The sequence below is a fragment of the Aspergillus welwitschiae genome, assembly GCF_003344945.1.
Source record: "Aspergillus welwitschiae strain CBS 139.54b unplaced genomic scaffold BDQ94scaffold_2, whole genome shotgun sequence".
Classification (NCBI taxonomy): domain Eukaryota; kingdom Fungi; phylum Ascomycota; class Eurotiomycetes; order Eurotiales; family Aspergillaceae; genus Aspergillus; species Aspergillus welwitschiae.
The window spans coordinates 1,324,505-1,338,362 of NW_020798696.1; the positions used below are offsets into that span (position 1 = coordinate 1,324,505).

Genomic DNA, 13,858 nt, shown 5'->3' on the forward strand with positions numbered 1-13,858 from the left:
TGAGCGAAACCCGAGACGTGGCCTGTTCGGGAGCCGGTATTACCCCCGTAAAGTTACGGCGAGGTACACCCGTTACTGTGCCCGTCATAGTGTAACTGTAACTGCCGATACTCCCGAAATAAAAGTTGGTTTGCAGGCTAGTCTCGCATCTTAGTTTGGTGATTCGATTGCTCTGCCACCTGGTGGACTATTTACAAACCTATCAGCAACTACCGCTGAGCTAGTAGCTGGGGTCGTGGAATCTTCATTCGAGGACGGAATCTTCCGTCGACTCGTCTAGACGCCCGTCGAACAGGGGAAAGACATGACATTGCAGCGTGCAATGGTCGAACCAGCTTTGAAGATGTCGAAGATCTTCCCCCGCGTAATCTCCCTGCTGGGATAGTGTCCTCCACTTAATTTGATATTATATATACACCTATAGTGAGCCTAATAACCGTTGGATCAACGATAGTAATATTAACTAGCTAGCATTTGCTGTTTCCATTAATATGAGTGGTCAGTGAGGCCTCACGGGCGGTACACTTGTCTCCGGTGTAATAACTGTCATGAAGTGACAAAAGACACAAAGACCGCCTTATGTCCAATGACAGTCAGGTTGATACGAGGCGATGGTGCCTTGTTAGATCTTGAAATGCGCCACAAGCATGTCAGCCCCTGACTTGATTTAACTCATAAAAAAGATACCAACTATGCAGTGAAAAGAAACTACCGGGGAAACCTGTTGACTCATTCCAACGATCCTGAATGAGAGATTCACTATCAATCGTGATGTTGATCTCCAGTGGATCTCTCAAGCCAAACAGGCAGCCAGTATTACCGTTACGAGCTCTGACCTCCCTCGCAGTGACTGCGATACTGCGTAGATACAGTACTACCAGCACGGCCATCACCGTCTCCTCCTCTTCCCGCTGTAATTTATTATTCACGGACGGACACTAAGAAGGTAGTAGTTCATGACAACCCCTTCATCTTTCTCCAGACCGTGTCCTCTTCCACTTCCGCCCTCCTCCTTTCTTCTCTTTCTCTCCCAACCCTTCCTCTTTCTCACCTTCCTCCTATCTTCCTTCCTCCTTACCCACCTAGTGTCACCAAACCCCCAATTCTCTGGTTGACGGGTGCCTCGATGCCCGCTCGGTGATTCCAGGTATCCGTTATTCCCTTACCTCATCCCGACTCTCGCTACCAGTACCACCTTTCTCTTCGCCGCAAAGCGCAGTCGGAACCTTTGAACCAACTCCCGACACTGAGGTCATAGGCTACGCGCTCAATTGCCTGCAAGCTATCGACTGCATTGCAGAGCGGTAGCTTTTTCTTCGTCTTCTGGCTTCATCGCGACTAGACTTACAGCTCAAGTGGTATTAGCATCCGAGATCCACGAGGCAATCTGGCCTTTCTGCGCGACTGGCCTGCCCTTTCCCCTTGTCTTCCAACCACCCTCTGTGTCTCGACGACTCGATGATTAGAGGTTAAGAAGAGGATCTGCGGAAGCTTGCTCTATACTTCTTTTTTCTTTTCCCCTTGTATTTTCTTTTTCTCCCGCGTTTCTGGACATCCTCGTTGGATCTCCTTATTCTTTTTTCTTCTCCTTTCTCGCCGAGTGTCGTCACGCGCCTGGCTATTAGACAACTTCAAGACCTTCTGTCATCGATTGAAGTCGGCTTTTATATTTGAGACATTATAACGATATTTGCTACGTCCGTCAAGTTTTATTTTCAATGTATGTTTTGGGCCCAGCACCACCTCCCTAATATTCCGTGATGCGCAGACTGACCATTATAACGTGTTATAGCTCTTAACGATGATGAACCCTTACATCAGTTGGGCTCTCCTGCTCGTCGTGGCAGGTGGCCTGGGCTGGTACTACAATGGCCCGAACCCCAAGCACAAGACCCCTATAAAGCCCGTCGTAGAGAAGACGGAGCCCGCGCCGGCCGCAAAGAAGCCTAAGCGCAAGACCAAGAAGTCCCCGGAACCTACACCTGCCCCTAGCAAGTCGGTTGAGGAGAAGCCCGCAGTCCAGCCTGCTGTTTCGAAGTCTGATGAGGCGGATGAGGAGATCGACAAGAAGGAAATGGCAAAGCGTTTTGCCGCCGTGAAGAACGGAACTCCCGTGCAGTCTAGCGGCAGCGCCAGCGCTGGTGGCAGCAAGTCTCAGAAGAAGAAGAAGACCAAGGCCGCTCAGGTTGAGAACGGCGAGCGCTCTGCCTCCCGTGTCTCTACTCGCACCTCGTCTACTACCGGAGCCGATGCCGATGATGACCTCTCCCCCGCTGGCTCTCCCATGGTGAACGCCACTACTGGTTCCGCTGGATACGTTTCGGATATGCTTGAAGAGCCCGCTCCGGGCGCATCGGTTCTCCGTGTCACCGGTGCTGTGTCCTCGGATGCCCCCAAAAAGCAGAAGCCCCAGTCCTTCAAGCAGGTTGAGACCAAGAAGCAGCGTCAGCAGCGTTTGAAGAACGAGGCCCGCAAGCAGCAGGTCCAGGAGGCCGAGGAGCAGAGACGTAAATTGCTCGAGAAGCAGCTCCACATGGCTCGCGAAGCTGAACGCCGTGAGGCGGGTATCAAGCCGTCTCCTCCCCCGACCAACGCCTGGCAGACCAAGGCTGCTCCCGCAGTCACCAACGGCACCCCCAAGGCGGCCCCGACCCAGAAGGTGGAATTGTTGGACACCTTCGAGTCGGAGACTCCCGTCGCTCAGGCTGCCCCCAAGAAGGAATGGGACTCCGGTCTTCCTTCCGAGGAGGAGCAGATGCGCATTCTTGGCGTCCAGGACCAGTGGACCACCGTGTCCAGCAAGAAGACCAAGAAGAAGGGAGGTAAGACTGATGAGAGCGAGGCTAGCGCTCCTGAAAGCCAGCCCGCTCCTGTTGCTGCTGCCCCCACTCCTGTTGAGCAGCCCAAGGTGAAGGTGACGCCCACCTACCTTCCCGATATCCTTCGCTCGGATGTCAAGGGTCACCCCCTGGACTCCGACTGGGCTGCTTAAACCCTCCATAGATCAGACGGCACCGAAGCTAGCCCCGAGAGGCATGCTTGTCTGTGATTGATTCAGGACGCCCGTATTTCCTGAACTGTATTTATTACTCATGGCTTTGGCGTTTGGGGCACTCCATTATACCAAAAACGTACCATGTATTCTGGCGAGTTGCTCAGATCTGACCGTGAGATTCAGCGGTGGCAGAAACGCAACGACTTGACCGAAGAAACACGCAAAACCCCCCAACAAACAAAAAAAAGAGATCTCATGTATTATTTCATCGTTATGCTCGGTTCATCTTATTCTTATTATTATTTTAGTCTTGGATTCTCCTTATTTTCTCGCCTTTCTATGTTTTTTCTCCCTTAAATATTGTGATGTTGCTTATTGGCTCGGAGGATTGCCCCTTTTGCAGCCCGGCACTGTACTCGGCCCATGCACTCTGGGGTTCCCTCCTTTTATGGGACTGACAGATAGCAAGTTTGGGTCGCCTCTGAATTGGCCATACTTGCCAACATTTCCTGATGTGTCTTACCTACTATTCCAAAATACCTTTTTAGTACGCGAGCGGCATGGCGACCGCGTTGGCGAAAATAGCATGGATGGCTGTGGATGTGATATCAGTGTAAGCGTGGATGGTTTCTTTTTTTCCTTATGGAGGGCCACCTGGCATTTTATGTGTTTCTATTTTAACCTTTTTTCGATTCTTGATGCTGTACGGAGTAGTTGTGGGGGTTTAATTCTCTTTAAACACCATAAATTAAGTAGCTGACTACAATTCAATGCTCCTTTATTTCGCAAGGATCCTCGCCGGATCTTTTTTTAGGGCCTGATGCTCCTTTCTGCCCGGGTTGAGTGTGCCAGGTTGGATGGTTCCTGTTTCATAATGATCGGGTTTCAGACGCCGGATCCTGCGCCGAACGACTTAAAATTCGGTCCCTGTTGGACTGTGGGGGGCTATGTCCGACCGGACTCCGCTGCATGGGTTATGGTCATTTGGGAGGTGGTGTAAGCCCTCGATAACGGAGGGTGAGAAGAGGAGGCCAACTAGAGCGAGCTGTAAGCTTCAAGCTGTGAGTGAGGGAGAAGGGTCTCGGTGAAGAATGAGGAGGGATCTCCGGGTGCCGGGCAGATCTGTCTGCAGTAGCCAGCAGGCATGAAGAAGCAAAAGAGGGAACTACTTTAGTGTTAGGGAGATCATGGCGTCACGGGCCAGGGTCGAACCTCCCGGGCTGGGGACCGCACCATGCCTCTCCCGGCTTAGTGTCGAGTTCCGGTCATCGTGGCCTGAACGGCAGTCACGGGCCTTCCTCTCCATCACCGCGGAGGTGCTGCAATCATCCATCTTCAACTCCTCTTCTGTGAGCCTCGCTCTTCTTCTTCTGCTGCCTCTTCCTCTTCCTCTTTCCCTTCTTATAATTTACTCTTTGACTTTCAGGCAATTCGGTTGCTCTGCCACCCATCCTGTTACTATTCCCTGCTGCGAGACCTTAAGCTTGCCACCTAACCTCTCGGCTCCCGCCCGACCCTTGTTTGTTGTCCCTTATTCGGCCTAGTTGCGGAGGGTTCAATTCGTCCCTCTCCCACTTTTCGCGGTCGCTTCTCTCTCCTATCCTTCATCTATATCCATTCTCGCCATGGCACAAATCCGTGGCACTGCAGGCTACAATTTCGGCCACCAGAACCCCTTTGGGGGTCCTGGTCGTGTAGAGGCTACGAGCGATCCGAGTCCCCTGGATGCTGTTCGCGAACAGACGAGCAAAATTGAGGACTGGCTGGACACCATGTCCGACCCTGTCAAGCCGTATGTGAGCCCTCAGACACCTCTGACTCTCATTACTCTGGTTCAGCCTCCGTGCTGAAGGAGGCACCTTCGATTGCTCGCATGCGGGAAAAGGACTTGTCACTGACACCGTGGCTTCTTCGCTGTTCAGGTATCTGCCAGCCATTGGTCGCTTTCTGATCGTTGTCACCTTCATTGAGGACAGTCTACGCATGATTACCCAATGGAACGATCAGCTCCTGTACCTTCGTGATTACCGGAAGAGTAAGCATGGCTTTGGTCCCGTCCCTCCTATATCCGGTCTCACCCGCCGTGGGGCCGGATCGCAGATCGACTCTAACTTGGGCTTCGTCGCATAACAGTTCCCTGGGGAATCACGCATACCTTCCTTATCGTCAACATGATCGCAATGGCGGCCTGCTCGTTCATGGTCATTGCTCGTAGACACACGGAGTACGCCGTTGGCGGTCTCTTGGCTGTCGTCATCGTTCAGGGTCTCGGTTACGGATTGATCTTCGACCTCAACTTCTTCCTCCGCAACCTGAGTGTTGTCGGTGGCTTGCTCATGGTTCTCTCTGACTCGTGGGTGCGCAAGAAGTTCGTCCCCGCCGGTCTTCCCCAGCTCGATGAGAAGGACCGCAAGATGTACGTCCAGTTCGCTGGTCGTGTGCTGCTGATCTTCCTCTTCATCGGATTCGTCTTCTCTGGCCAGTGGAGTCTCTGGCGCATTATTGTCAGCCTGTTCGGCTTCGTCGCGTGTGTCATGGTCATTGTTGGATTCAAGGCCAAGTGGAGTGCGATCATGCTGGTCGTGTTGTTGAGTGTGTTCAACGTCCTGGTCAACAACTTCTGGACCGTACGTCTGCCCCATGACAGGAAACTTTGCGCTGCGCAATAACTGACATTACCTTAGCTTCACCCCCACCACCCTCACAAGGACTTCGCCAAGTACGACTTCTTCCAGATCCTGTCCATTGTGTAAGCAGCCCTGAAGTTCACCATATCCCCAAGAATTGCAAAGCACCTCTAGCTAACAATATACGCTCACTACAGCGGAGGTCTTCTCCTCCTGGTCAACATGGGTCCCGGCCAATTGAGTATGGACGAGAAGAAGAAGGTCTACTAAGGAAAACAAACACCATACATAACCATTGAGTGCTGGGCATGTGATATGATATTCCCGGGCCATGGGAAAGGACCCCCAATATATGAAACCTTTGTTTTACTTTTTTCTCTCCATCTTCCTCTCTCTTGCTTTTTCTCCATTTTTTCTTTTTGGGACAGAGAAACCATCTATTGTCCAGTCATACCACTATGTTATAAGCAAAGCAACACAACTACTACGAACATATCCGAGTCAAAAATCATAGCATCATCATTTCATCATCTTCTCTAAAAAATGTGTTTTTTTGTTTCCTGCGTTACCAATCTCTTAATAGGGAAATGCATGCCTCACTGCTTGTCTTGACCTGGTTTGTTCATTATCCCCACAATGGTATGTATAATCTGAATGGAGAATGCATAGTTTGGGGGCAATGGTCATTTTAATTACATTATTAGTACTAGTAGGGTTTTCTACTATTGTTGTGTGAAATTCCTCCCCTCCAGTTCCGTGGTCTGTTACTTAAGGTAGATCATAGTAGCGTGACATATATCAGCTGTATGTATTGTAGATATAGTAGCGGATGTGTAAGTATGGATGTGGAGTACGTTGACTGATCTGAACACGTTCCTTCTGTTTTGGGTAATTACTTAGCATCTATGACTGATTCAGGATTGACGTGCTTCTTTCCTGATTGGGTATTTTGTTTAGATGTTGATATACTCACTACTACTTCTACAGTGTATAGTATATATCGTATACGACATACACTGGTATTATGGGCTACGCTACATCGTGAGAAGAAAACAGGAAGAGTCATAAACTGTAGTAACGATCTAAGTATATGTATTAAAACAAAGTAGTATACATGAAGGGTAAAAAGGTAAGGTCGGAGAAAAAGAGAGCGAATGAAGGGCAAGAGTGAACGTGAGAGAGACAGAGAGAGCAAGTAAACGACAGACAGGACAACTAGGCTCAGAGCAAAAGCAAGCATATATATAGGAAAAGGGAAAAAAGAATCAGACTAGGGATAGTACTCTGCGCAGAGGAATCAGGAACATGCACACGGACACAATTGTCAGAACCAAGCAATAATGGCGATGATGCGGAATGCGGAATGCAGCAAAAGGATAGTGTTTCAGTTGGATGATGATGTGAACAGTCTTTCATGGCCCGATGTAGGAGGGAGTGGATGAAGGAGGATGTGTTTGTTGGCCCAGCCATGCATACACACGTTTAGGGAACTCCCATGCTGTTCAGTATGATGCAACGAGAAATATATCTGCCATAGAATGGGTCAAGGGGCATCAAAACGGAACGCTTTTTAGCTGCTGCCAACGCCGAAACATACACAAAAACAAACCAACAGAAAAGGAATCCAACAGAAAGGGGGTATTTCTGCTACCCAAGGAGCAACACGAGAAGAAGAAAGAAAAAAAAGAGCAAAGCAGGCTTCCATGATTCAACCATGCACGCAAACGGTGGGAATATGACACGCCCTCAGACAAGTGACCTGGGCGATATGCGAATAGGCGGACGGATCTTTAGGGTCATATATCCATACTCCAACGCCAAGGTCGGAGACGTTCAAGATGACCTAATCCAATATCGTCAGGCGAGTCATTGATTTCCAAATGCAACAATTGAACCTTGTTGTTGTCACGTTGCAAGGTAGATAGGGCTTGTGAGATCGTTGGAGGGAAATGTTTACCGCTATCTTGAGTTGCTTTGGAGACAGGCCGTGACGTCGGGGTCCCGGGCTGATGCAAGGAGACTCGCGGAGACTCCACCTCGGTATCACCGGGCGATGACAGAGTGGAACATGAATCAGAGCGCGAGCGGAACGACGGGGATATTACGAAGTTGGTCTCATCACGCCCGAACATCATTCTGGGCGATGAGGGCGGAGAGAATTCGTCGTCCCCTTCCGAGTCGTCGTCCACGGCTCTCGGATCGTACCAGCCGTCGGGGGCCATGCGAAGCGGGGAAGGCTTAGGGGCATTCTTCTTTTCGGCGGGTTGGGTGGCTATAGGAGGGAGCTGCTGGGCAGGAGTGACGGGCTTGACATTTCGGTCACCGTCTACGCGTTGTCCACTAGTGTTATTGCTGCGGACAGTATCCCCCGAACGCTCTTTGCCAGCCATCACGCGAGCACTGGGTGGGGGTTGTAGCATCCATCGTGTTTCGGCGCGGCTTTTGGGCCCACTGACGATGGGAGGATGAAGGTCGTTGACCGGGGGCACACGAGCAATATAGTACTTGCTGGAGGAGCCCGCATCTGCTTTACCGCGACCCGAGAGCCCGACGGAGGAACCCTTGACTTCCACATCCTGACCCCATAATGGCTCATCCTCGCGCTGATTTCGCATGCGGCTCCACCGATCGCCCAACGGATGCTTCAAACTGCTCTTATCCTTCTTGTTCGCCGAGTTGCCTCCGCGGCTCACATCCTGTGTAGAGTCCGCCGATATTCCGGTATTCCAAGAGTCGGTTCGACGATGCGCGTTCCGGTGACCACCTCGTCTAGCGGGAGGACCAGGACCGAGTGCGATTTCCTCGGCCCATCCTGGGTTGGTACTAAAGGCGGTGGGTTGCGCTAACGGTCTCGGCTGGTCGGTGACGGTAGCATCTATCTTATCCTTTTCACGTTGCGATCGAACGGCTTCTTTTTTGCGCTTGTGGCGGTCTAGCGAGTTGGCACAGGGGGTGCAAGTGGCGTAGTAGAATACAGCGGACTGGACGCCACGGTAGAGCCACATTCTGGCCTGGCCACCAGAATCGGACGAAGGAGGTTGGGGAGGAGAGTAAGGGAGGAGGAGGAGGAGGGAGAGGGAGAGGGGGAGAGAGAGAGAGAGGTAGATGGGAGGTAGGGAGGGAGGGAGAGGAAGACGGGCTGCCACGGACTAGCCTAACGATGCCGGCGGGAAGAAGAGGGAAATCCTAGCGCTTAGAAAGACCTATTGACCCCGGGGTATAGACAAGAGTGTCGGGACGGTCGCAACAACATGAAGGGCGCTGGGAACCGGAGGGGAGAGGAGGGCACAGTATCGTTGATAGCGGAGTGCAGTAGGAAGTGGCGGTCGCCCAGCGACCGGGGGGAGATTGGCGTCAGATAATGGGGGGAGGAGGAGGAGGGGGTTTGTTGCAGGTTGAGTTGAAGCGGTCTGGAGGATGATGATGATGATGGAGGCAGAAGAGGATGACAAAAAATATGAAGCAGAAGCGGAAGCAGAAGAACAAGAACAAAAGAGGAGGAGAGGAGGAGAGAGGGAGAGAGAAGAGAGAGAGAGAGAGAGAGAATAGGAAGCAAAAGAGAGAGGGAGTAAGAGGGTAGAGTCAGAGTAGTAAGAGGGAGGATACGGGGGGGGAAGGAGAGGAGAGGAGAGGGAGAGGGAGGGAGGGAGAGAGTGAGTGGATGGGACGCCGAGCAGGTAACAGCCATCAGGGGAATCAAACTGAACTGAACTGGAACTGAATTGAACTGCAACTGGAACGGTCGGGTTTTGGGCCGCACTTGGCAAGGGCGGGGCGGGCGGCAGAGAAAACGGGGCAGGCTGTCACATTTAGATTTCGTTTCTTTGGAATTCATTTATTGTTCAATTTCATGAAGTAGATTGATTGTTAGATTCATGTTGTTTTATTATTATTATTGAAGAAGTTCCGGGCTGGGGGAGATCTTCTCATACATACACACACACACTCTCTCTCTCCACCTGCAAGAAGAGAGAGAGAGACGTTGCTTGCCGACTCCCACATCATAGTAATAGTAATAATAATAAACGGAGGCAGGAAATAATAATAATCGGGTAAATCTCACGAGGGGAAAACTAAAACTAAAACTAAAACTAAACCAAACCAAAATCTCCAACCACTTGGGACGAGCCCCTGGAAACCTGGGAAAGATGGGAAAACCATAAAAAACGCAAATCCGAAAACGGCCAGCGTCAGATCCTCCCTGAATTATACTAATCATCCTCGAACCGAACGGGACGGAGTCTGGGACGCGTTGCATTGCGTTGCGCTGTTCACCCGGATTGATTCTTTTTACGCAGTCACTTGCTGTGCACAGGGCAGTGCAATGCAGTCTGCGGTGGCATAAGTCGATGAAATAATATAAAGCATCTCAACGTTTGGGGTATAAGAATAGCACAAACTGTATGCATGTGCCACTTGCTGCATGGCTATTAGTTACTGGGTACATGCAACGCAACATGGCAACCCAGGCATTCCTTAGTTACTTACTAACGATATTGATGATTATCGGATCAGGTGATGAATGTCTTTGCTTCTTCATATTGATTATGATATTATTATGGTTAAAATGGTCAACTTATGTCCTTTTCCTATCCTTTCCCCCTTCTGTCTCCCTGCGGTCCCTGTCCAGGGCTGATCACCTTGCATATCCAGCTTAACCGCTGCCCTGAACATCCCGCGTCTCAATCACTTCGGCTGCTCTCCCCAACACCCAATGAAACTGCCGTCCAATGGATCATCCCTGCCGCGCAGGAGTGTTGGATATCTCTTCCCCCCTCCTCTCCTCTCCCATTCCGTCCTTTGGCCATCCCAATGCCTTGTCTGTTTAGTCCCAAACTTCCCTTTTTTCTAATCCTTTCCTTGATCCCATGCAATTCCCAAACGCAAGAACTCCCGTCGAGCCGCTAAACTTGGCCCCGACATCACATCAGATGAGCGCCCTGGTGCGCCCATGCGCGTCCCACTTGTAGCTCTCTCTTTCACACACACACTCTCTTTTTCATCTCACACGAGAAAGCGATCCCCGCCCGATGACGCACCGATCATGTCCACGGATCATCTGGTACCGACCAATCTCCTCCTGTAAATCTGTCGCGCGCGTAGCTTTCTTTCTGTCGCCTCCATAACAACATTTTCCCCTGGCCGGCACTGACACTGGCACGCGCTTACTGCCCCCCTCCCCTTAATTGACGAACGAAGACCACCACAAAGAGAGGGAGGGGGTTCCCGCCTGACCCATATACGCACTAGCCACCAATGTTACGTTGAAACTCGTCCACTTCCCCATCGTACACTTAAAACGCTCATCCTCTTTTTTTCCTTTCTTCTTGCTGCGAGAAAAAGAAACTCCTTGTCATGTAGATAATCATCGGAACACCGCTTCCCCGCTGTTTCATGCGTTCTTGGTGCCTTTGACCACTTCTCCCCTGACCTTCGTCCAGTCGATATCATTGTCAATGGCTTCGTCAACCTCTCCGCATAATACAACGTTGTCGCCTCGGATCAGATACAGCCCATGTTCAATCTGGGAACTGGGTTCCGGGTCGTCGGGGGTCCGGATGATTCGCTCGATCGTGTCCAGGAGAACCAGGTTCGTGAGCTGGTCGGTCGAGAGTAATGTCCCCAGGAGTGTCCGTCCGTCAACCGTCAGGATGCATACTTTCTCTATATCGGGGTAAAACCACATACGTTAGCACTGGCCATGAGACTAAATCCCAGACATGAAATGGATCTCTTAAGACCAAACTTACTGTTAATATAAGAGTGAAGCGACATGATGATCAAAAGTGTCAAGGTCAAGTACCGAATCACCAATACTTTGAACAGTAAAACAAGCCAAGCAGCGAAAAATGCACCAGCGTCCAAGGTCACCTAACCCAGCTGACTCGTAGTAAAGGCGATCCGGAGAATAATTTAGAATTCCGTAACCAAGTCGAATGCACTCGTGCACTAGGTTGGAAGCTAGTAGCTTGACTCGCAGCAAATACTTCGTCGCCGCGTTCCGATCGTCAAGCTGGCGGGATTCTGCTCACTAAGCTCCGAGGTCGGCCAGCTGTCCTGTACAAAAGGAGAAGAATCGTGTATATGACGCGCTAATCGGAAGGAACAAGGGAAAATCGGTGGGAAGGAGCAACAGCAGCGAGGTCTGGCCTGGGATGTTGGGACTGCGGCGGCGTGCTTCTCCGGATCCTCGCAGCTTCCATGCGGCGGCCGCTAATCACGTGATAGGAGCTGTCCCGTGCTGCGCGTTGGCGATCACGTTTAATTGATCAGATAAAGAAGCTTGGATTGTTTCACTACGTGATCCCTGGACTTGTAAGTCCAGCGGATACGCATTGGTATAGGAATAATTACTGCGTACAAAGCATTAATGCAATTGACCTGAAGACCACTGTTCATTCCTTTAAAAACACCCTACGATCACTAACAATATGCGAATTGCTAAGCAAATCCACAAGCCTAGAGAACTGTCCTAATCTACTACCGCATGTCTCGCCGCAACACCCCCTTTATCCAACCAATGCGCTCAAGTCCAATGGCACACTGCTGCCTCGTCCAGCCCGATACCGCCTGGTGCCTCCCACAAATGGTCGAGGCTTGGGCAACAAGCCTTCGCTCTGGAACTTAAACCGGTGATCATCCACCCGCATGATGCCATGTCCGCCTGGACTGCGAGGGCTTGTTCCCGGTGACGGCCCGCCGTTGCTGAGGGTATAGGCGCTCGGGTCCAGGGTAGAACGGTCTGGTTGATGAGGTGGAGGGGGTGCTATGGCAGACGGCAGAGGTGAGGGCCGCGACAGTGGTTCGCTAGGAGGGGCGACGGGGGGAGCACTGGGAGGAGGCGGAGGAGGTGCTGCTGGGGCCGAAGCCGCTGGTGGGGGAGGTGGCGGCGCGTGTCCCAAAGCATTTCTGGCAGCTTGTACGGCGATGGACGCAGCAGCTGTTCCGTTCGGCGGCTGTGGAGCAGAGGCGCCAGGAGGGGGAGGGGGCGGAGGTGTAGAGCGTGATGGCGCCGGGGGAGGTCGGGAAGCAGAAGCCGGCGGGGGTGGTGGCGGAGGTGCAGCTGGGCTAGCTGATGGGGGTGGAGGTGGAGGAGGAGCAGGAGCAGAGGGTTTTCTTGTAGATACTGGAGGAGGCGGCGGGGCTTTGGCAGAGCCGGGCAATGGTGGCGGTGCGCGTGGGGGAGCGTCAGGGGCGGATCTGCTGGACGCAGTCGAAACCGTCGATGACGGCCTGGAGGCCGGTCGTGGGGGTGGTTTCCGGAGATTCGCAACCAACGGGTTCACTGGAGGGGTAGGAGGCGACTCTGTCGCAGGGGGCCGTGGCGGAGGGCGAGCACCTGGCGGTTTGGGAGCGGACATAGCAGGGGGCGGGGGAGCGCTCCGCGAACCATCCGTATCTGATCGATATGGGGAGTCGCGATTAGCTCCGGTGTCAACGCCTCCCCGACTACGCAACTTGGGCATGCCTCCAGCAAAGAGGCCTCCAAGTTGAGGCGCCGCCGGGGCGCCCGCCACTACATCACCTCCTGAACCAGTATCGCTGTTGCTTCGTAGTCTGTTCGCTGCCTGTGCCGGAGGGACGGGTGGTGCGAGCCCTGTCGGAGGCTTCGCCATGCCCGGAACTGGCGGAGCGCTTGGAATTGCAGGACCGGAAGACTTCGCGCCTCCTCCTGAGACCATGGGTGCCGATCTGTCGTTGGTCACGGTCTTCTTCAACTTTGCGCCTTTGTGGATGTCGGAAAGCAGTGCGCCCTATACAAGGCATTAGCAGTCGAATACTTGCCTAGACTGGCAGACAAGAGCTTCTTACCCGGCCCTTCGCTGCTGAACCAGAGGGTCTGCTGGGCAAATTGCCCGCGGGGGGAGGAGGCGGGGGAGGACCTCCCATCCCTCCGGGCGGCGGCGGCGGCGGCGGAGGGGGAGGCATGATGTTTGTAGACGATGAGGTATGACGCTTGCAATCGGAAGGGAGTAATGAGTGGGTAGACGATCACGAAGGGATCTAATCTGCTGGGGCTGGCTGGATCATTTGAAGCCTGCTGTTGCCAGAGAGAGGGTGGTGTGGAAAGAAAGCAGCTGCCTACGGGGCGTTGCTGATGGAGGAGAAGCAGGAGAGTTCACGGAGGGACGGACGTCAGGTTGATGGACGCCAGACAGTCAGTCGTTCCTGGAGACCCGCTTTTGGTGGCGGCAGTAAATCAGTTGTGCCCTCGCCGCCTTGCGCATCTCCCCGT

At 52.4% G+C, this 13,858-nt stretch overlaps 5 protein-coding genes across 5 annotated transcripts; 2 read left to right on the plus strand and 3 right to left on the minus strand.

Annotated features, from left to right (window-relative positions):
- Positions 1–1,290: 1,290 nt before the first annotated feature.
- Positions 1,291–3,222, plus strand: BDQ94DRAFT_47751 (uncharacterized protein). Its single transcript, XM_026775869.1, has 2 exons — positions 1,291–1,720; positions 1,793–3,222. Exon 2 carries the CDS (start codon positions 1,802–1,804, stop codon positions 2,990–2,992), a length of 1,191 nt encoding a protein of 396 aa, XP_026631796.1. The 5' UTR covers positions 1,291–1,720; positions 1,793–1,801; the 3' UTR covers positions 2,993–3,222.
- A 1,101-nt stretch (positions 3,223–4,323) lies between these two features.
- Positions 4,324–6,335, plus strand: BDQ94DRAFT_134603 (protein ERV29). The gene is made up of 5 exons (XM_026764501.1): positions 4,324–4,787; positions 4,918–5,030; positions 5,129–5,622; positions 5,680–5,744; positions 5,820–6,335. Exons 1-5 carry the CDS (start codon positions 4,621–4,623, stop codon positions 5,890–5,892), a joined length of 912 nt encoding a protein of 303 aa, XP_026631797.1. The 5' UTR covers positions 4,324–4,620; the 3' UTR covers positions 5,893–6,335.
- A 356-nt stretch (positions 6,336–6,691) lies between these two features.
- Positions 6,692–8,740, minus strand: BDQ94DRAFT_134605 (uncharacterized protein). The gene has a single exon (XM_026764502.1). It carries the CDS (start codon positions 8,625–8,627, stop codon positions 7,419–7,421), a length of 1,209 nt encoding a protein of 402 aa, XP_026631798.1. The 5' UTR covers positions 8,628–8,740; the 3' UTR covers positions 6,692–7,418.
- A 2,017-nt stretch (positions 8,741–10,757) lies between these two features.
- Positions 10,758–11,766, minus strand: BDQ94DRAFT_134607 (U6 snRNA-associated Sm-like protein LSm8). The gene is made up of 2 exons (XM_026764503.1): positions 11,373–11,766; positions 10,758–11,286 (listed from the first exon to the last, which is right to left on the minus strand). The coding sequence occupies exons 1-2, from the start codon at positions 11,395–11,397 to the stop codon at positions 11,015–11,017; spliced, it is 297 nt and encodes a 98-aa protein (XP_026631799.1). The 5' UTR covers positions 11,398–11,766; the 3' UTR covers positions 10,758–11,014.
- A 199-nt stretch (positions 11,767–11,965) lies between these two features.
- Positions 11,966–13,723, minus strand: BDQ94DRAFT_134610 (putative proline-rich, actin-associated protein Vrp1). Its single transcript, XM_026764504.1, has 2 exons — positions 13,435–13,723; positions 11,966–13,376 (listed from the first exon to the last, which is right to left on the minus strand). Exons 1-2 carry the CDS (start codon positions 13,549–13,551, stop codon positions 12,132–12,134), a joined length of 1,362 nt encoding a protein of 453 aa, XP_026631800.1. The 5' UTR covers positions 13,552–13,723; the 3' UTR covers positions 11,966–12,131.
- Positions 13,724–13,858: the final 135 nt, after the last annotated feature.